General features: G+C 34.3%; 2 protein-coding genes across 5 annotated transcripts; one reads left to right on the forward strand and one right to left on the reverse strand.

Annotated features, from left to right (window-relative positions):
* The first annotated feature begins 501 nt into the window (after positions 1–501).
* On the forward strand, positions 502–6,215 carry npy2r (neuropeptide Y receptor Y2). Its single transcript, XM_087237234.1, has 2 exons — positions 502–636; positions 4,189–6,215. Exon 2 carries the CDS (start codon positions 4,219–4,221, stop codon positions 5,356–5,358), a length of 1,140 nt encoding a protein of 379 aa, XP_087093360.1. The 5' UTR covers positions 502–636; positions 4,189–4,218; the 3' UTR covers positions 5,359–6,215.
* Positions 6,216–10,470: 4,255 nt separating this feature from the next.
* Positions 10,471–22,212, reverse strand: map9 (microtubule-associated protein 9). Of its 4 annotated transcripts, none has more exons than XR_015475844.1 (15): positions 22,142–22,208; positions 21,956–22,030; positions 21,752–21,863; positions 20,373–20,993; positions 18,823–19,028; positions 18,563–18,647; positions 18,345–18,400; positions 16,176–16,246; positions 15,267–15,423; positions 15,064–15,153; positions 14,699–14,933; positions 14,424–14,585; positions 14,161–14,306; positions 13,821–13,956; positions 10,471–11,007 (listed from the first exon to the last, which is right to left on the reverse strand). XR_015475844.1 is itself a non-coding variant. In XM_087236196.1 (14 exons), exons 2-14 carry the CDS (start codon positions 22,028–22,030, stop codon positions 10,888–10,890), a joined length of 2,040 nt encoding a protein of 679 aa, XP_087092322.1. In that variant the 5' UTR covers positions 22,142–22,208; the 3' UTR covers positions 10,471–10,887.
* Between the last annotated feature and the right edge of the window lie 1,539 nt (positions 22,213–23,751).

A 23,751-nucleotide genomic window follows, 5' to 3' on the forward strand; every position in this document is an offset into this window, starting at 1 on the left:
ATTTGAAACCGTCTTTGCACAAACATGCATACCATATATGCTAAACACACATGACAGCCAGAAAAAGTAAACAATAAAGATGGGATAAGAAATTTATTAAATCAGCTAAGCTGTACAATATACAGGCTATCTGACTGTTTTTCGTGTCATGATAGGCTATTGTATTGCTAACACTGAGGACTTTCACAACCTTAATAAACATACTAGAGGATAATTCTCTCACAGATAATTAATGTACTGTCAAAGTACTTCATTCATTTAAATGTCAAGCCCCTTGTATAATTTTTGTATTAACTATGAATTAACATAATTACATATTCATAACTCTATGATCTGTAAAGCTTCATATTATATTTTAATTACTGTATAAAGCAAACAGTGGCTCATTAGCCTGATGTCAGTCAACGGTCTCGCGAGCCCTTGCTAGATCTGCGCATGTAAAGACCAGCAGAAGCAGCTGGAGACTCAAGCGGACGCTTCACCTTCACAGCATCACATCCAGACAGATTCGTGTTAGACTCTTCTTCGTGGCAGTCGAGGGGTTTGCGCAATCATTTTGATATGGATTTGGTATCTTTGTTCTCTTCAAGATTTACGAACGAGATCTGCCACACGAAACTTCACAATTTTAAGAAGGTAAGACACTTTGAGCTGTTAAGTCTTTTAATGATTAAAAAAATCGACTTTTAATTTAATTAGTCCAACGTTGTACACTTTCCGGTTTATAATTATTTACTTGAATTGGGTAAAAACGTAACTTTTATTTTAATGTCAAATTTACAAACCAAAATAGCCTAGATATTATAAACCGAAAAAAGAATGAAGTTAAAAACATTTTAACCATTAACCCATTTTACATATTGATCAAGTATTAAAAATAGCCTATCACGATTATATTATATTATATTATCTAAGATTATCAACTTGTTTTTAATAGTTTTAATATAACCTGAATGTCTGAATTTTATCTTTTAAACGATTTAAGTTTTGATTATTGAATTATAGCCAAATTAAAAAGGCGTGCATGTAATAATTGTTGAATGAATTTTACAACGCCAAAGCATAATTATAATTAAATTTGTTTTAAATGTTCACTTTTCGGTTGTAATTCTTTTATATATATTGTAATTTTGTTTTTTAGTCATTTATTATTATTATTATTTTTTTGCTTTAAATAATGTATGTAGTTCGTCTTTTATTTAGTTTTAGTCATTGTATATTCAAAATAAAAATGCAAAAAGCATAGGTTTGTTTCAAATATGCAGTTATTAACAATTGATTTATTAAATGAACAACTGCATGAATAATTTCTAAATCCTAACATTAATTTTAAAGAAGGTACATCTTTTGCTTTAATAATGTATTGGTAAATAATAATAAATATTGTATTAGTAATGAATTTTCAATTAACAGCTGTATGTTCATTATAACAAGGATATAAATATTTTAACAATAAACTTTGCCATTGTACGTGTACAGTTTTATGTAAAAGTTTAGCCACTCCCAATATTGTTTTTATAATTGCAAGCCATAGTCTGCTGACTGTTCAAATTAGAAATTTCACTTGGATATATTGTATACCCTAGGGAAAAAGCAACATTTTAGTTCTGACATTTATTTAATCAACAGATGCAATGCAATTTAAGTCATAACAAAAACAGACAGGTGTACAAATTTAGGCACCTCAACAGAATAATGACATCAGTCTTTTGTACAGCCACCTTTTGCTAAAATAACAGCCTGTATGCTTTTTATAGTAAATTATAAGTCACTAAAGGCTTGCTGTAGGCATTTTGGGTCATACTTTCTTGCAAAATGTCTCCAGTTCAGTCAGGTTTGATGGGTGCCAAGCATGAGCAGCTCTTTTCAAATCGATCCATAGATTTTTGATTATGTTTAAATCTGGAGACTGGGATGGCCATTCTATAACATTGTATCATGTCTGACTATGAATTCCTTGGTAGATCTGGAACTGTGCTTTGGGTCATTGTCCTGCTGAAACATCAAACCCTGCTGCAACTTCAGCCTCTTGACTGATTCCTAATCATTGTTTTTCAGAATCTGCTGACACTTTGTGGAATTCATGCGAACTTCAACTCTGACAGGGTTTTCAGTACTTGAGCTTGCCACACATCCCCACAGCATGATAGACCCTTCACCATATGTTACTGTTTTTTTTTCTGCCATGCAAAGCGTTTATGGCTGTGGCATTTGTCCACAGTATATATTTTTCCAAAATGATTCAGGCTCGTCCAGATTAGCCTTTGCATACATCAAACATCTCTTCTTGTTGGCAAAATGCAGAAAAGTCTTCTTCTGCATCAGCTTCTATTGAGCTGTTCTTTGTGAAGTGTGTGCTGGACTGTGCAAGATGTGTGCAAGATGTTCCTGGAGCTCTTTGGAGGTAGTCTGTAATTTGACTGTGACCATTCTAACCATTCTTAGCCTTTGCCTTACAGGCATTTTTCTTGGTCTAGCACATCTTTCCTTCACAAGAACTGTTCCTGTGGCCTTCCATTTTCTTACTATATTTCTGACTGTGGAGATAGAGACTTTAAACCTTTGGGATAGCTTTTTGCCTTCTTCTAATTCATGTTGATGAATTATGCTAGTTTTCAGGTCAATAAAAAGTTATTCTGAGGTCCCCATCTACTTTAAGGTTCACAATAAGTAGAAGCACAACTAGCAGTCAGCTATCCTTTTTCATGATTGTTGCGCCTGTGTGTTGTAAACAATCAGTATTAAGTGACTACAGGTATTTAAATCCACACAAAAAGAGGGTGCCCAAACTTTTGCATAGTCTAATTTTCAGTCTCAGTTTAATTTTACACATCTCAATACTGCTACGCTATGGATTTGTCTGAAAAACATGATATTATCTAGATTTCTCTTGAAACTGAATGACATTTCAATGTGATCTCTAAAGAAAGCACATAACTATGCAGCCACACACACACCATACCGTATATGTGTGTGTGTGTGTGTGTGTGTGTGTGTGTGTGTGTGTGTGTGTGTGTGTGTGTGTGTGTGTGTGTGTGTGTGAAGAATTTAGATGCAAAAACCACTAAATGCTGACTGAAATTTTCATCTAAAATTTGTGTTTTTCTTAACCTCCTGTGTTTACGTTTAGTAGTTATTTTACTTTAAACCTATTCTTTGCACTAAGGATAAAATTACTGAAACTACACACAACAGTTTATTTTCCCTAAATTATCCCTTTATTAATCTGGGGTCGCCACAGTAGAATGAACCACCAACTTTTCCAGCATATTTTTTAAGCAGCGGATGCCCTTCAAGCTGCAACCATCACTGGGAAACATCCATCCATACACACTCATCCACACACAAACACTACAGAGTTTAGCTTACCCAATTTACCCCTACCACATGTTTTTGGACTTGTGGGTGAAACCAGAGCACCCAGAGGAAACCCACACGGACACGGGAAGAACATGCAAACTCCACACAGAAACGCCAATTGACCAAGCCGGGGCTCGAACCAGTGACCTTCTTCCTTTGAGGCAATTGTGCTATACTCACTAGGGTTGGCGTGATACCATTAATTCATGTCACGGTACTATACCAGCTGAAGTATCATGATACCAAGTAGTACAGCGATACGGTAATTCATAACTCAAACCCATGAAATAAAGAAAAATGTCAGAAATACTATATTTTATTGAAAAAAGTATTTGCACATCTCTTCACCTAAAATGTATTTGTTCCAACAAAAAAATACATTAAAATAAAGAGACAAATTATACCAAATGAAATTTGTTACAAAAATAGCATTTTTCCAATAACTTAGGCTATATAAAGTGGTCACAAATAGTTTCAATGTTTCCTGTTGCTATTTTGGGTTTTTAATCTAATGTTTTTTTTTTCTTTCAGTCTTTTCATGTAAAAATCCAAAGTAATCTAAAGTGTTGTAGCTATTAAATCATAATGAGCAGAAAATTAGCGGATTCAGATTCGAATTGATTGATAGATTTGGTGGCATAGCATCACGATACTTTAGTACCGGTAAACTGTGCAACCCTACCACCCACTGCACCACCGTGCTGCCCCTATATTTTACTTCTAATTCAAGCAAACAAAACGTTTTGGTTTAATGTTTTTTTTTTCTACAGTCTTTGATACAAAATAGATTTTGAAAGTTATTTTCACATTGCTTTCTTTTTTCTCCAGAGTAAGTGACTTCTAAGACTGAATGTAAACATGGATGTAAGAACCCAAATAAACACATCTGAAGACGGAACCCTGAGCCAGCTAAATCAGTCCACAAACTGTTGTGCACCAGACACTGCTGAAGTTGATGCAGCCTTACTGGATGGTCTGGAAGACAGTACAAAACTGGTGGGTGTTCAAGTGATCTTGATTTTGGCTTACAGCACCATCATTTTTTTTGGCATGACCGGGAACTCCTTGGTCATATATGTCGTATACAAGTTTCGCAATTTACACACGGTGACTAACTATTTCATTGTCAACTTGGCTGTAGCAGACTTGCTGGTAAACACATTGTGTTTACCTTTTACTTTGATGTACACACTCTATGGAGAGTGGAAATTTGGACAGGTGATGTGTTACCTATTGCCGTACGCACAAGGCTTAGCAGTCCACGTTTCAACCATCACACTTAACGTTATAGCACTGGACAGATACCGTAGCATCGTCTACCACATGGAAACCAAGATGTCTAAAGACATGTGCGTAGTTGTCATCGCCATCACTTGGGTGGCAAGCGCGATCCTCGCTAGCCCTCTTGCTATTTTCCGTGAATATGTGACCTTTGACCTTTCGCCTGAGCAGACGATTCAAGGTTGCGCAGAAAAGTGGCCTGGAAGTAGCACAGATGGAACCATCTACAGCATCGCCATGTTTTTTCTACAATATGGCCTGCCGTTGTCTATCATTTCATTTGCATACACTCGGATTTGGAACAAGCTAAGAAATCATGTCAGCCCCGGCGGTGGCCGCAGCGACCGCCATCAACGAAGACAGAAAACAACAAAAATGCTTGTAGCTGTAGTGGTGGTCTTCACCGTTAGCTGGCTGCCATTTCACGCCTTCCAGCTTGCTGTGGATATCGACAGCAGTGTATTAGAAATGAAAGACTTCAAATTGCTCTATACAGCTTTCCATATTGTTGCCATGTGCTCCACTTTTGCAAATCCTATCCTCTATGGTTGGATGAATAGGAACTACAGAGGATCTTTTGTTGCTGTGTTCAAGTGTGGAAGGATAAATAATGGAATGAGAAGGGTTAGCAGCAGTGAGGCAGTAAGGGAAAAATGTACACGTAATATGGAAAACACAATCAGTTTTGCTCTTACACAAGCAAACACACTTGTGTGACGGCTGCTTGGTTTCTGAGATATCAAAATGTGAACATAACAATGACAAAAATGTAAAAAGTTTAAGGAAAAGGAAGATTGTAAGTAAATTTGAAGTTATGAGACAATTGTTGTGAATTTGTGACTTGTGTTGAAATGCTGTATTTTTTGTTACAGTGTCTAATTATGTGTTTATAATTGTGTATACTATTCAATTTCCCTAAGGGGTGGCCACGGTGAAATGATCTGCCATTTGCTCTGGCACACGTTTTACTGGCAGATGCTCTTCATACCCCTACCCATCCCTTTGAGTGAACTAAAGGCCATTTCACACCAAGGATAACTATAAAGACAACAATAAAGACATTGTTCCAGAAATCTTTCTGAATGTAAAACAACATCAGCGTTCAGAACACAGCTATAATGATAAAGATGTTGAGAAACGATAAGGTTGGGATTAATTACAAAATAAAAAAAAACTGTCAGCCAGTGAAATATAAAGGACTTTAGCAATTCAATACTACAGATAGCATAGTGGAAAACTCACTGCTTGATGTTAAGCCCTATTTTCATTTTGGAAACAGTTGGTTATGGGAGAAAAAGAATATAAAAATGTAAATGGAAGCTGTACAAGCTATACAATGCTCATTTCTGATGTTTTATTCTGCTACACTGACTGTGGTCACTAACTTCCCTGTTTGATTTGATAGATTGCATGTGCTGGATTTACTGGTCAGATGAGCTCAAAACTTTGCATGCTGAGGAATTCTGATGTTTACAAAGGGGGCAATGGAAAAAGTAAAGTATAAACAAAATAAAAATACAGATTGTTATTATTTGTTAGTGTGAACATAAATATAGTATTCATTAAAATCATTTAAATTGACCAAGGTTTCGTCCTTAACTTGTGCAACTCCCAATGCTGGAAAACACCCTCTCACTCACTCACTCACTCACTCACTCACTCACTCACCCATTATGGCCAATTTACAGATCTCCTATGTATTAGGATTGTGAGGGGAAATAATGTACCCGGGAAAACATGCAAACTGCATACACGAACGCTGTGAGGCCATGTAAATACCATATGATCTATAAAAATAATAATGGAGAAAGGGATCTCACATCGAGTATATTCTTTTTTTTTTTTTTTGCAATCCTTAAAAAAAATATATATATATAAATAAATGCAGTTGAAGTCAGAATTATTAGCCCCCCTAAATATTTTTCTCCTATTTTCTATTTAACTGATTGAACATTTTTAGAACACATTTCTACACATATTAGTTTTAATAACTCATTTCTATTAACTGTTTTGTCTTTTGTCTTTTTGTACTTCAATAGCTTAGTGACATTTAAAGGCTTAACTAGATTAATTAGCTTAACTAGGCTGGTTAGGGTAATTAGGCAAGTTATTATATAATGATGGTTTGTTCTGTAGGAAACAAAGTAAATAATGAGCTTAAAGAGGCTAGTATTTTGACCTTAAAATGGTTTAAAACTGGTTAAAAAAGGTTTTAAAAAATTTAACTGCTTTCATTTTACCTGAAATAAAACAAATAAGACTTTTTCTAGAAGAAAAAAACATACTGTGAAATTGTACTTGCTCTGTTAAATATAATTTGGGGAAAATGAAAAAAGAAAAAGAAAAATTCTGACTTCAACCGTATACAGTTAAAGTCAGAATTATTAGCCCCCCCTTGAATTTTTATTTTTTTTAACATTTCCCTAATGATGTTTAATAGAGCAAGGAAATTTTCAAAGTATGACTGATCATATGTTTTCTTCTGGAGAAAGTCTTATTTGTTTTATTTCGGCAAGAATAAAAGCAGTTTTTATTTTTCTTAAAAACCATTTTAGGGTAAATTGTTTTTAGCCCCTTAAAGCTATATATATATATATATATATATATATATATATATATATATAATAGTCTACAGAACAGACCATCAATATACAATAACTTGCCTAATTACGTTATCCTGTCTAGTTAACCTTAATTATTAACCTAGCTAATCCTTTAAATGTCACTTTAAGCTGTTGAGAAGTGTCTTAAAAAATATCTAGTCAAATATTATTTACTGTCATCATGGCAAGGATAAAATAAATCAGTTATTAGAGATGAGTAATAAAACTATTATGTTTAGAAATGTGTTAAAAAATCTTCTCTCTGTTAAACGGAAATTAGGGAAAAAAACAATAATGCTGACCTTAACTGTATGTGTATATATATATATATATATATATATATATATATATATATATATATATATATATATATATATATATATATATATATATATATATATATATATATATATATATACATAACATACATATATGTGTGTGTTACTTTATTATATTTTTTCAAACTGATTCAGTTTCTGTAAAGAAATAAGTAACCATATTCACTTTTTTTGCGCTAGACAATTCTTTAATAAGTGTTAATGATTTTTGTTTATTAAAATTTTAGGGGGTCGTGATGACGTCCTGGGTCGCTAAAAATGGAAGATAAGCATTTAATGGGTAAATTAAGTTTTTTTCATGTAGAGTTTAGCATGTCATAGGTAAAACAGTGCATAATTACATGGCACAGTCTTCATTGTAAGAATAAATTATGAATTGATTATTATTAAAAATTAAAAATCATTTCAAAAAGTGAGTAGTGACAATTTTGTCTTTGATGTTTGATTAACATTACTGGCGCAAACAGCAGCAGGAACCTGTCAACTTAACACACACAATCTATAATAAACTGACATATGTTTTTCATCAAACTTTTTCCATTAATTAAAGTCATAAATAAAACATGACTTAAAAAATAAACATTACAAAATCTGTCATCAAAATTTACAGAATATTATCAGACCTGCCTATAGCACTCTCTCTCCAAACACTGAAAGTCTGAAACAGGTTTTACAGAAATATAATACTTTTTCGTTAATACAAAAATTCACAGTGTGACTCAATACAGTATTTTCATTGGGCAGATAGGTAAAAAGCCAGCTGCTTTCTGTTTTAGACTCCCCATGTTTCACAGGTAATTAGGTTTCATAGCCTCTAATACTGCACAATGTTCACAATAAGATCTCAAGCATCACAAGCTATGACATACTGGACCATTTTGATTCCAAGGTCTGGTTGGCAGTGGTCTCTGCTTGTATCTTATGGAGATTTATGTTCCATATAAACTGAACAATGACCGTGTGCTATGACAGCTTCTATTATTTAGAATTATAAGTTCATCTTTTTAATCATAAGTAATACACCCCCCACCCCACCCCCCCACCCCCCCTTGAAGACAAGCCCGCATACTTTAAAAAAAATGAAGAAATATGGTTTACAAATGGAATTTACTCCATCAAGATCACTATTCCTAATTCTGATAGGCACTGGTCCATGAAAGATCAATCAGCTGACAGGAACAGAGCAATCGATACTCGCTGAGCACAAGAGAACAACATAAAAATAGAATGTGAGGGTCTCAGAGTATTGATCCTGTCAATTACCGTCCTGCCCATCTTTAAATGTCCCAAAAGCCACTACTATCATATCTACAATTCACAATTGAATTCCTGTCTCTGAACAAAACTATTTATCTATAGACATCTTGCTGCATTAGGGATTTTATTTCGAGCAGATGGCTTTTAGTCTCAAAGCTTCAGAATGTGCATTAGCAGTGGTGCCATCTCATTGTTATTCTTTGCAGGTTTTTTTATATATCCCACAATAAATGAACATCAAAGAAGTGACCATATCTTGCAGGGTTACTAGCACAGAATACATTTAAAGCTAGTTCCTATATCCTTTATTTCTTTGTGGATGGCAAATTTACATTGTTCTGGTTTTAAAGACAAATTATGTGCATAATTTTCATTAAAATATCCAAAAAACAGTAAAACAGTGTTATAAATTTTGCTGACTATTGTACTTAAATTATCCTTAATGCTTTGAATAATGTTCAAATCCAAAGAAATACGCGATTTCAACTAGTGACAGGACAACCATGGACTTTTTCGCCTTGCTAATGACATTGTCATACAGCCTCACTTTCCAGTTTGGTGTTATAGTAAAAATGGAAACGCCAAAGATTCTTTAGTATGTTGTGCATCTTGTTAAGACTGCTCTAAGCAGCATTGTAACGTAACCTTACAATTGATTTATAGTAGAATGACAACATCATCACAAACTGAAGAACCAGAAGCAGTGGACTATGGCACAATAAAAGCTCTGCTGCTTTCATGCTTTATCAACTTAGTCTCTCATCTGCAATTGACTCAGCAATCTTGTTTCGATTTGAAGGCTTTCAGCCTCAGTGTGCTTTATGTTACCATGCTAATTATAATATACATATAAATAAATAAGTTCTGAATACTTTAGCTCATTTCTGCATGTAATTATGAGGAGATCTCCCCATTGTGTGTAAAGCGATATGAGTGCCCAGAAAAGCGCTATATAAATGTGAGGAATTATTATTATTATTAATTAAGATGACATTTCTCCTGATTTCACATTCAGTCACAGTGTCATCAAACTATGTATTTAATTGTTGTGACTGCACACCATCTAAGGCAAAAAAGTTGCATGATGTGCCTTTAAATATAAGGTTCACAGAAAAAAAGAAAACATTCTTATTTGTTTTTCAATCGGTTTCAAACCTTTGAGTTACTTTCTGTTGAACAAAAAGATATTTTGAAGAATGTTAGAAATGTGTAACTGACATAATAGCAAAAACAAATACTCTGGTCAAAGAAGTCAATGGTTATCAGTTACCAACATTTTTGAAAATAATTTCTCTTGTGTTGAACAGAAAAATAAAACTAGACAGCATTGTGACAAGTGAAAGGTGAGTAAATGATGACAGAATTTTTGGCTGAACTTTACCTTTAAGGTATTTGCTCCTTCAATCTCCCAAAGGGATAAATAAAAGTATTATATTATAATGTCTACTGTAACAGGATATTGGCTTGTTGGAGGAAAGTGCATATGGATATTAGACAATCCTTTTTTTAGGCTTTGACACAACTTATAAAGATTCCAGACTGCGGTGACCATCTTTGAAGAGACCACTTCTGTAAAGCATATGGATTTGTGCAAGGGTTTGAAGGCTGGAAAGAAATACAAATCACAGATGTACAATTTCAAGACATGTTTTATGTGACAAAATAATAGAACAATTTTCACCAGAACAAATATTAAAACGGTCCAAACTGTAAAGGCTAGCAAACAAATTCAGTACAAGTGCTTAAAAAGAACGCAAGTTTAACACATTATTTAAAAAATTAAATAAATATAAAAACCAAAGCAAATAAAACAATTTCTTTTAAGTAACATTAAAGCTTTAATAAACACATAATGCCATGCTATATAAATTTTTTACAGCACTGATGAAGCTATATGTCAGGTTTAAGAAATTTAGACAAATATCTTAAAGCTGCTGCTCGAACTTAAAAACATCTTAATGAAAATGCCACATAGTGTTTTCAGCACTCCTGAAATTTGATTATATTAAATGTCAAAGAACATGGTAAAAATAAAAATGAAATAAAGTTCATTTTCCAAATGGGATGGTTTTGTTAGGTGGGCTCCAGGGTGGAGGGGGTTCTTCTTGAAGAATAGCCTGTATCCTCTTTTCTTTTTTCTCTTTCTCTTGTTGAAACTCTTTTCTTCTCTGTAAAAAATGACCAGGACCATGTCAATCCAATATACACATACAGAGGAAAATCAATACATAATGTAGTTTAAATATAGATTAAATGCAATCTCAAAGCATATGAATATCCTTGGTTTAATGCATAACATGGTAAATGACAACCGACTTCATAGATATATGACTGGTCTGTCCATTTCTCGTTTTTGTTTTTTGCTACAATGACAGCAAATGAATGGCAAATAACATTTCACAGAGGGATTGGTTAGCTTGTTCTTTTTGTTTAAAGTTGCCATAGAATAAAAAGCAGAATATACCCAAGACATAAGGCATAGCTAAATAATAAGAGTTCAGCAGATGGAAATGGCAGACCTCGAGCCTCAAACACTATTATTTTCCTCTTTCTAATCTAAATATTTAATGTAAAATCAGATCAAAACACTGACTCTGAAACCTGGAATCATTGATATAAGCGATTGCATTAATACATTCATTCATTTTCGGCTTAGTTCCTTTATTAATCAGGGATCGCCACATTGGAATGAACCACCAGCTTACACAGCATATGTTTTACGCAGCGGATGCCCTTCCAGCTGCAACCCATCACTGAGAAACACCCAAACACTCTCATTTACTCTTATACACTACGGACAATTTAGCTTACCCAATTCACCTATAGCGTATGTCTTTCGACTTGTGGGGGAATCCGGAGCACCCGGAGGAAACCCATGTAAATATTGGGAGAACATGCCAACTCCACACAGAAATGTCAACTGATCCAGCTGAGGCTCGAACCAGCGACCTTCTTGCTGTGAGGCGACTGCGCTACCCAGTGCCCAGCTCGTCACCCATGCTTGCATTAATAAACCTTGTATTTACTGAGTATGTGACTAGCATTTGCGACGCAGTGGCACAGTAGGTAGTGCTGTCGCCTCACAGCAAGAAGGTCGCTGGTTCGAGCCTCTGTGTTTCTGTGTGGATGTTTGCATGTTCTCCCTGCATTCGTGTGGGTTTCCTCCAGGTGCTCCGGTTTCCACAACAATCCAAACACATTCGGTACAGGTGAATTGGGTAGGCTAAATTGTCCATAGTGTATGAGAGTGTGTATGTGTGTGTATGGATGAATGTTTCCCAGAGATGGCTTGTGACTGAAAGGGCATCCGCTGCGTAAAAAACTTGCTGGATAAGTTGGTGGTTTATTCTGCTTTGGCGATCCTGGATTAATAAAGGGACTAAGCCAACAAGAAAATGAATAAATGAATGACTAGTATTTTAAAACCAAAACATGTTTAGGGACGCACAAGTTCTGTTTAAATGTATCTTTTGTTAGTTTAACTTATTGTGAAATTTGCTATATATGTAATGAGGCAACAGACACGTTTAGGTTTGTCTGAAATCACCTACTACATAGTATGTACATCATTTGAATTTACTACTCAACTGATAGAAACATACGTTCTACACTCTAAAAAATGTGAGTAGTATGAATGAAGCTCAGGCGTACTACGCATGACATCACCATCACATGACATTTTCCTCCCATTCATAATTTAGATCTCTATGCATCATGGGACAGCGTAGTGTCCATCGGATGCGCACTTCAGAATGTTGCCAGAAGTAGTAGGTGGTTCTGGTACTTCTCGCATACTGTTTTTCGAATTCGGGCATACTACTTGGATTACATAATGTTTTTAGCATACTATGTAGTATGGAAGTATGTGATTTCGAACACAGTCATTTATTTAAAGCAGAATAAAAAAAATGTTTAAAAAAAGAGTAATTTTTATTTTTTTACCCAGACATTCGAAAACAATATATTTTAGAGCAGTAATCACAATACTGTGAAACCAGGATATTTTTATCCAAGGTTAAACCTTTAGAATGTTATACCAGCCCATGTGTAGTTCTGACACAGGCCACCATATTACTTCTGTACTTCGACAACTACACTGGATTCCTATTAAGTCACGGATTGATTTTAAGACCTTGATTTTAACCTTCAAAGCAGTGCATGGGCTAGCACTTGGTTACATTTGTGACCTGGTGACTCTCACCACTCCAGCCTGCAGTCTTCGTTCGACATCGGGACTTACCCTGTATCAGCCACACAGTAAACTCAAGACCATGAGTGGTAGGTCTTTCTCATACAGTGCACCTTTTTAAGAAACTAATTAAGACTCACCTTTTTAGCATTGCTTTTAACTTAGGATGATTACTTTTGTTCATTTATTATTCTGTCTTATGGTTCATATTTTTGCTTTTGTTGTTTGTTTTCATTGTTGTGCTGTTTCTGCTATTGATAGTATTTTGCCTTGTAGCGATTTGAATCTAAGATAAGCGCATTACATATAAAATGTATTATTATTATTATTATTATTATTATTATTAACCAATTTGTTAAAATATTTATTTGACAACTGAAGTATGGTTATTTTGTATGTGTGTATTTGAGAGTACAGTATATCACTATGTGTGTTTCTGTGTGTGTAAGTGTCAGGTAATGACAACAAAGCAGAGCTCATTAATATACATAACGTTTCCAAATTTGGTCAAAACCAACCATATCATACTCAGGCAAACTCGGGTTGTAAATGGACCCATAAAATAAAATAATTCTGAAGAATATTTGCACTTACCTAATATATATACTTTCTATATCAATATCAGAGAACAATTTAATATATTGTGTTAACACATTCTATAGCACTTTTAAGCAATTTAATTTAATTTATGTTAGACTAGTGTCTTTAAAAAGTAAATTGATCTGTGATTGTGGAATAGTGTGTAAAGTTAATGCAAGTGGTCTATTTATGATGAAAATTACTATAACCCACCAGCCATTTGTCATACATCTCCAGTGCCATTTTATCTTTTTCTTCCTTTTCATATTGCTCCTCCACTTCCTTTATCTTCTGCTTTCTGCGTTCTTCCCGTACTTTCTCTTCAATGACGTCCTTCTTTTGGTCGCTCCTGTGTAATATTTGAAGTAATTACCCGAAAGTCATGTTCTGCTCAATGGCACAATTGTAATAGGAGACTTCACAAAGAGAGCTCATTTACATTTTAATCAATACATAATTGCTGAGTGGCTTGAGCATAACCAAATGAGAGCTGTTTAACAAAAGAGAAAGACTAAAATTAAAGTTCCGTATATTTCAAATGTGTCTTTCTTACCATTTAGTGAAAGCAGAGGAGCAGTCCTTCTTTCTCTCTTCTTTCTCTGTGACCTTCTGTATTTTCAGCTTTCTTTCAGCCTGTTTCTTTTCCCTGATCTTGTCTTTAAGGATACTGTCGTGCTCCTCTTTCCACTTCTCAAAAACCTGCTTTTGGAAATGTATAAATGTGTAGTGGATAAATAAGTAGATCCCTTTCATATTTGTTTTAATAAAGTATTTCTAATAATTGTATTTGTAAATATTTTTTATGAAAACGCAGACCTGTTTTGCTGTTTCCTTTTTTTCTTGTTTTTTATCCATTTCCACTTGTTGTTGGTTGATTAGCTTCTGTTTTTCGCTGAGTTTCTTTCTTATGACGTCACGTTTTTTCTCTTTCCAGGCATCATAAGAGGCCTTTGCATCTGCAGTTTTAGAAAGCTTTTCCTAGAAGGGAAACAATATGCATATTTAATAAACCTTACAAAGGATTCTGAAAACTTTCACCATATTAAGTGGAAAAGAGGGCGCTGCAGTGGCGTAGTAGGTAGTGCTGTCACCTCACAGCAAGAAGGTCGCTGGTTCGAGCCTCAGCTGGGTCAGTTGGCGTTTCTGTGTGGAGTTTGCATGTTCTCCCTGCGTTCGTGGGTTTCCTCCGGGTGCTCCGGTTTCCCCCACAGTCCAAAGAGATGTGGTACAGGTGAATTGGGTAGGCTAAATTGTCCGTTGTGTAGGAGTATAAATGAACGTGTGTGATTGTTTCCCAGAGATGGGTTGCGGCTGGAAGGGCATTTGCTGCGCAAAAAAACGTGCTGGATAAGTTGGCGGTTCATTCCGTTATGGCGACCCCGAATTAATAAAGAGACTAAGCCGAAAAGAAAATGAATGATCTAGAGAAGAAATTTATATTGAACATCTTAATTACCTCTTGCATTTTCTCCTCTTTCATTTTCTGTTCCTGCTTTTTTGCCCTCCTAGTAATTTCCAAGGTTTCTTCTTTCTTTTTCAGCCATTCCTGTTATTTTTCAAACAAATGTTAGATGCATTAAAATCTTTTTCCCCAATAAAACAATAACGGCCAGTCTCTACATGTCCTTTAAAGTAATAATGTTTCAGTAAGCGTCTAACCTGGTAGACAGCTGCTCTTAGTGAATCTGCTGCTTCTGGAACCTGTTGGGCCTTCTGTGTTCTCTGATCCAAAATTTTCAGTGTTCCCAAGTATTTGGACTCTGCTTTATAAGAACACTTGGACTTTCTGGAACTGGTTGACTGAGAGCTTGAAGGCCTAAAGCCCAAAATATTTCAGTTTACAATGTTTATTGAATGAATTTCAGTAACACTCTATAGTTACATGTAAAGTGAGGATTTTTTCATCTTTAAAACATTTTAAACAATTAACATACTGTAGTATTTAGCAGAATAGTTAGAAACAGATAGTTCTTAGTTTAATATGGTTTCAATACAGCATGTTTATGATATTATCAATTTTATAGCAGTGATATCTTGCTGACAGTCTAATGGTTACATTTAAAAAACTAAATGTATTGCTTGATTAATATAACTACTTTGCATATTGTCTAGAAATATCTCTGATTTCAATAAAATGTCTTTAATTGAGTTATTAGTCAAATAAAAATGTTTCAGGTTTGATGTTTATTTTTTAAGTGTTTAAAAATTCAAAGGTCCTGTTTAACTCAAATTTAAAGATTAAAATGTTTTATTTCTGTTGTCAATGCACTGAGATTTATCTGGATTTTTTTCTGCCTTGTGAAAGAATTTATTTTGGGTATTTCATAGTATTTCATAAGGATCTAAAGCTTAGCAGAGAAGCAAACCTTCTCACATTAAATGAATCAAACTGACAGTCTATGTTTCGTGTGATTGCCTGTTTGCCGCAGATGTCACACTTCCAAGAGCACACACTCCTGAGTTAATCAAAAACTTGCTGCATCAAACCCTGAGCTGACAGAGAGTGTTTATAGCAAGCATTGGGAGTCCAAATCCAGTAATAAACTTTCAAAAAACAAATTTACTAACCTGTCAGTGGTTTTTCTAGACATCTGGTTTGGTGTGGTTGATGCTTGTTCAAGGTCACCTTGGGAACTCTCCTGATTGGAAAAAAGAGTAAACACTCTTAAAAGTTCTGTCAGTATTAACATAAATTAATTCACCTTAATTTGTAGGCTACTACATCATTTAGTCATAGCTTCATATTACAGTGCTGAAACATGCCCAATTCTGTGATTTAAAGAGCACCTATATGCATTAGAAAAGGTCAGATTGTGATTTTGGGGGTCTCCAGCAACAGGCTGATGTGCATGCAAGATCAAAAAATAAAATACATTTAATTTTACCAAATCATTTTACTCCTGAATTATTTGTTCAGCGATTCATATTGTTTTTTAATGCAATCCTTTGTGGGTCACTAATCTGTGGTGACTGTCCTGATGACCCTGTATTTTGTGATTGGTGGACTGTGTTCAGTGCATGATGGAAAAAACATTAAGCAGCCAGCCATAGTGTAGAGAATATGTGTGAGCCCAATGCAGTTAAACACCAGCATATTGCTCTGTTCTTAATCATAACATTAAGCAATAACAATGGCACACATTCGGTATTAATAGACACAATGGCAAAAGCTACATCATTTTGAAAATCGACAAGGCCACCTCTAAGAACAGTTGATGGCCATAGCAACGAGAAACACCAGAGCATCACATGCTCAGGGGTTCTTATTGGCAGCCCTGCAGCTGGGTGCCTATAATGTTTACTGCATGCCTAGTAACAGTACTGCATACATTAATAGTTTTTGGTGCTGATCCTTCTTTTAATAACAAATGGCTGGTGAATCCCATGTTGCAGGGTAGGTTATTGTATTAATCACAGTCTCTTTAAGGCAAATCATTTCACTCAGCGGCCATCTTTGAAACGGCTCTCAGGCAGTATGCTTGGGCATTCTGTTAGAACAGGGAAACATCAAATTCTCCAAAACTACTTGTCAAGCTTACAATTACATTTCATAAAATTAAACAATTGCGATCGCTGACTGGCTACTGTAATAGAATTCAAGCTTTATTCATTATATAGCGATCGCTGACTGGCTCCTGTACTAGAAGGCGGGGCTTCATTCGCCATATTGACAGTTACACTTTTCCCCATTCAAGTCTACAAGTGACATGTCTTGTGTATTCTATAGTCTTTGTTAATTATCAAAATAAATGAAAGGAACAAACACAGCACAGGGTTGGCTTGGCTAAACAGTGGTCTGTGATCAGTGCGATCATGCATCTTCATATCATGATGCAATCCCACCCCCCACACTTTGCTAGCATTTGAAGGGAAAAGTCAAGTTTTCCCGGGACCATGTTTGGCAATGTTTTGATATCAATACAATATCAAATAGACTTTTTAAAAGAATCAACAGTTCTAAACATGGTGCACTTTCAGATTTAAAAAATCACTTAGGGAAGTTTTATTTATAAACTAATTTCGAGAGGATCAAGTGCTTATGATTGCTTGAAGTCGGTCCAACATTATCCAATATATGATTCACCAATCAGACAATTCCTAAGCCACTATATAAACCCTAAGTTCCATATAACAGCCATCTTCGTTTTGAAGAATCCCCTGCTTCCACCCCTACTCCTCCATTCCTAGATGGGTGGCACGGTGGCCCAGTGGTTAGCACTGTTGCCTCACAGCAAGAACATCACTGATTCTAGTCCTTACCAAGCCAGCCGACGTTTATGTGCAGAGTTTATACGTTCTCCCCATGCTCCCCTGGTTTCCTCCCACCATCCAATTACATGCAACTTTTGTTAACATTAACTTATGTTAATTGGCTAATCCAAATTGGCACCATAGACATGCTCCTAGTAAGTATTTATCTCTTAAGAGCAATCACTATCTGTTCATTAGCTACTACAGCAGGGGAGTTCTTGAGATCTTCCTGAGCTTAAACTCCCCTCTCGCTTCACAAACGGGAGGGAGCCCCGGGCTCGAGGATTTTATGAGCTCAGGGCTCTTTCATGGGACAGCATGCCAAACAAGCTTTATAATCAATCATCAGCTAAGTGTGAACTCTTGAAGAGATGTGTTACACAATGCATGGAAGGTCATTTTCAAAAACTTGTAATAGGGGATCTTTAATAATAAGAATCATAATATTAATAATAATAAAACATTTTCACACTTCATCTGACTTACAGGCTTTTCTTCAAAGGATGTAGAATAATTTCTCTCTTTGCTCTCTTCTGTGGCAGCTATAATGAAAAATCCATAGACATACATAGTTATTAATAACTGTTTAACTATTATAAATTGTCATCTGTCACAGGTCACCAATACCTAAAACCAAAATATAATCTCAATACTATTCTAAACAATATAACGCTTTTTTTTGTTGTAGTTGTTTTTTTACATACCACTGCCAGCAGTGGCTAGATTTTCAGATAGTTGCTCTGATGATAAAAACGATCTTTCTGTCATGGCTTGGTCTCCATCTGGACCCTAAAGTACAGTTAAAAAAAGAAAGGGTCTGTCAAAACATCAGCTTGAACCAGATTTATTAATTCTTGGAAATTGTAAAACAGATCTCTCACTTGTGTTTTAGTATTTTAAACAGTTTAAATGCATTTTCTTAAATTGTATGTTTTCTATTTCTCTGATTTACTATATTTTTTACCTGTACACTTGTACATTCATTGGTAGAGGCTTGACTCTTCTCAGAGGAAGATCTGTTGGAGAACGCTATAGACATAGAGGATGTGGCTGCTCTGCTGCAGTCAGGGGTTTCAGGCTTTGTTTCCTCTTCTAACTGGCCAGTGTCACACAAATTGCTAGTCTTCTGCCTGGGCTTAGGCCTGGGTGACACATCTTGAAGTAGACAACCTGTTTACATAAAAAGGTGTTTTATTTGTTGGTTTCTGACATATGGGTGATTTTGCTGGTAAATATCATGCAACCTTCATCAACTTTTCAAAAGTACACTAGTTGTTCCTGGGTCTAAATGAGATAGAGGTGGTATCCCGATCAAAAGAATTGTTGCTACTTACAAAAAAATACAGTTTGCATTATTCTTGTAATCCTATCAATAAATGGCGGTGGCCATTTTTTTGTAAAAAGTCTCTTATGCTAATCAAAGCTTGATTTATTTAAAACAATAATACAAATAATACAATATTACTAAATAATAATAATATAATAACAATATATTATTTTAAATGTATAGCAGGCAGTATTTCAGTTTTCAGTGTCATAAAAACTTTTTAGAAATCTTTCTAATAAAGTGATTTGGTGCTGAATAATCACTTACAATTATTATCATAATATATAAATATTTGAAAGAAAAGTAAAAATGCACAAAAGCACGCACATCCCTATAAATGGGTGCTCAGCCAAACAGCAAAAATTGCAAAATAGATTTTAAAAAGTGACAATACCAAACCTGCAAAAATGAATGCAACAAAGAAATAGAACAAAATATAGCTAAAAAAAAAAACTTTACCAAAGAAAAAAACATTCTGTCACCACTTTACAATACATAGAGATTGGACTTAATAAGTGTCCATGTCGAGGGTAAGATCTTAATAAATTTTTGTTACAACATGAAGCGTTTTGGATTTTTACTCTAGATATATTGTCTCCAAGAGGTTTAAATGAGTTTGATATTCGTTCTTTTCTTTAATGTTTAATTAGTTGTTTGGGTAGTTTTTTTGGCTGTATTTTGTTGTATTTCTTTTTTTATATTCTGTTTGTATTATTAGGATTTGTTTTTGTATTTTCGTTTTGAATATGCAAGTTGTGTAATATACTAATGCGTATTTTTACATTTTTTGTTGTGAGATACTGTTTGAGATCATGTGATCCGTTGTGTATAAAAAGAGTGTATAAAAAGAGTAACTTGCTATGATGAATACTGTTTGATAAAGAGCCGGTGTGCTTGAAACGCTACACACTTTGTGATAGCATTTTTAATTTAAAAATTCTTATTTTTTGCTTTGATGTTACCGCCGTTTGAAAATAAAGAACAAAAAAGAAATAAAGGATTCTTTAATTCAGCAAAATTACATTCAATTGTTAAACAGTGATCGTAAACACTAGTCATACTGTACAAAATGATTTTAAATTATTGAAAAAAATAAATGCTGTTCTATTGAAAAAAACACACAAACACGGTTGAAAACTTAATTTTAAATAAAAAAATTTGCAAAATTTTAAAATGTCTGGTCTAACCTGCTGACGATTTTGATTTAACAGTTCTTTCCCTGGGTTGAGGAACAGGCACTTCATCATCTTTCTCAATCTTCTGGTTGTCTTCATGTTTTTCTGAAGGCAATGGCACTGGACTGTCCCACTGTGAGCCTTCTGATGTAAAAGGTATGGATGAATCCCACTGACTGTTCTCAGAGTTTAGTGGCAGTGGAGATTCTGATAGGCTCTTCCTCACCATAGAAGATTCTGTCTGGTTCCTCAGCCGCACTGCTGATTTCGATTGTTCATCATTCTTGAGTAAAGTGGACTCAGGTAGATATTTATCAGATAAAGAGGAAAAAGGGGAATCTGACAGTTGATTTTTCTCTGGAGTGTAAGAGTTGCTTGGGCTTTGAGATGAATTCCTGGACTGGCTGGAATGAACAGAACTACACTGGCCGTCTGCACTTCCCGCTGAGTTTGACTGTTCAAAGTGTAGAGGTGAGCTGGTCCTTTTGGTTTTCATGAAAGAGACTTTTTTGGGTTTGACATTTTCCTCTTCATCATCTGAAAGCTTGAAATCATTGATTTTGCCCTTTGTCTTCCCAGCTTTAAATCTCTCCTTTTTTTGTTTTTGTGTTTTAATGAGTGTGTTGAGTATATCTGTGGAAACAATTCCAACATTTCTATACAAGGTAAAAACAATGTGCAAAGCTTAAATATTTACACACACACACACACACACACACACACACACACACACACACACACACACACACTATATATATATATATATATATATATATATATATATATATATATATATATATATATATATATATTCATTAATTCATTCATTTTCTTTTTGGCTTAGTTGCTTTTTTTAATCTGGGGTCGCCACAGCGGAATGAACCACCAACTTATCCAGCACATGTTTTACACAGCGGATGCCCTTCCAGCTGCAACCCATCTCTGGGAAACATCCATACGCACTCATTCACACTCATACACTACGGACAAGAATTTACGGAACCAGTTCACCTATACCACGTCTTTGGACTGTGGGGGAAACCGGAGCACCTGGAGGAAACCCACGCAAATGCGGGGAGAACATGCAAACTCCACATAGAAATGCCAACTGAACCAGCAGATAAGTCATTTGTTATTTTTTGTAACTTTCAGATAGAGTGCAGTTGTAAAAAAAACATGATTTATGAAAATTACTATTTTGTTTTTGTAATTTTCAGAAATTATGTATGGAGCAGTCAGTTTAAAGAGAACATTGCAACAACAAGAAAAACAACTCTAAAAACGGTGGTTATTTTTAATTTAATATTATTATTTTTTACTAATTAATTGTTCATATGTCGTGTAAGATAGTTGGACAAACTTTTAAGGTAAGGTAAACTGCATATACGTACCGTCGTCATCATCATCACTTTTAACTTTACAGTCTTCATCGTCATCATTTTCAAAGTCATCAGAATAACTATGCCTGCTTGCTCTAGCAGACACAGCTTTCTTTAGCTCATCCTAAAATTCAAAAACAACAATATGTACGTATATGCGTCTTTATAACAAAGTATGATGTTTCTGACTAGCGCGTTAAGGTTATGTTAACTTACCTGAAAAGTTGTTCTTCTGGATGTTTTGGGGCTTTTTGTGTAAGCAAGCGTTGTGGAAACAGGTTCGTCGTCCATCTTATCAAACACAATGTTTCAATAAGACAATTTGTTGTATAACGTAACAAAGAAACGTGCTCGTTAGACGTTTAAACACCAAACATTCAAATAAATAAATAAAAAACCTACCGTAGCTCCCAAAGAAACGAGAGGTTGCCACTGTTTTTAGCTCATCATGGACGCCATTTGTTTATGCGAGTTACCAAAGCAACAGCCGGATAAGCTTACGAAACCTACTACGATAAAGGCTGAGCTTCACTGAGGGCGTAGAGATGTTGCATTGTACGCTTCCTGTCGATTCCTATGGCAAACCGTTTTCACATTAAATACCGAAGCTTACCAGTTAATCGACATCTAAAATTATCAACAGAATATATGGAGCTAATATTCAGGTATGGATTATATTTTATTGTTAAAGAATTTTAAATATTTTTAGCTGGGCGATGCTTTTAATTTGTTTTGCCCTACGTTAACGTTAGTGGTCCAAATAGCTACTGTATCAGAAAGTAACAAATCTCTATTATAATCACGTTACAACATAAAATTCTAATAGTATCAAGGTTGTGAAGATAGTAAAACTTTCTAAATTCAAGAGTAACGCAAAAGTCCACATTACGGCTATTGTCATTGATGAAATACCATCAATATATGCTTTAAATTTTTAAATCATTGTTTTTCATAGTACTTTTGTTTTTACTATGTATGTCAGTGAATGCTTTTCCCCAACATTCTTCAGAATATCTATTTACGTTTAATAGAAGACAGACGTTCATAAACCAATAATATCCAGCTGCAGGCCCGCAGAACCACACACGTTTTAGGCACACACAATCTAGGACACACAATCTAGGCAAACCATATATGGTTACGACGGATGTTAAAGTTATAACGTCTTTTTGGACATCGTCATCGATATATTTTGATATATATGGTTAATAAATATTGTACACAATAAACAATAGTGTTTACTTTACTTTATTTCACAAATATTGCGATTGAGACAGCCGAATGGGGAGCATTGTTTCCAATCACCATTCAATATAATAGAGTGAACAGTTTTTAATCAGTCATTATAGCTGATCAGTCATTATTATCTGGCAATAATATGGCAGATACTCGTTTGCTGGCCTTGCTGAATGATCTCATTTGGACAGGTTTAATTTATATAATGGATTAATTTATGATGAAGGAAATAATAGCAAGTTAATATAGGCAATAATATATTATATGTAATAAAAATCTTTTTACATGAAACAAATGTATAACACTATATTAATATTTTACTCAAGCGATTTAATAGTGTTTGTAAACTAATATATTAGCTTAATTTTCAATAATAAAATATTAGCTTAACAACCTTTTAATTAATGATTTCCCACATTTAAAAATGTAGTAATTTAATACTACAGTAATAGGAAACAAATAGGAACAAATTAACTATTAATAAAAAATCATAAGTGTGTGTGTTTATATATATATATATATATATATATATATATATATATATATATATATATATATATATATATATATATATATATATATATATATATATATATATATATATATTTATATATACACACACACACACACACACATACACACATACATTTATATACATATACATACATATTTATATATATATATATATATATATATATATATATATATATATATATATATATATATATATATATATATATATAACACCTTTAATATTAACAGTTTAGTAAAATATA

Source organism: Danio rerio, chromosome 1 (assembly GCF_052040795.2).
Source record: "Danio rerio strain M-AB ecotype USA chromosome 1, GRCz13ab, whole genome shotgun sequence".
Taxonomy (NCBI): Eukaryota; Metazoa; Chordata; class Actinopteri; order Cypriniformes; family Danionidae; genus Danio; species Danio rerio.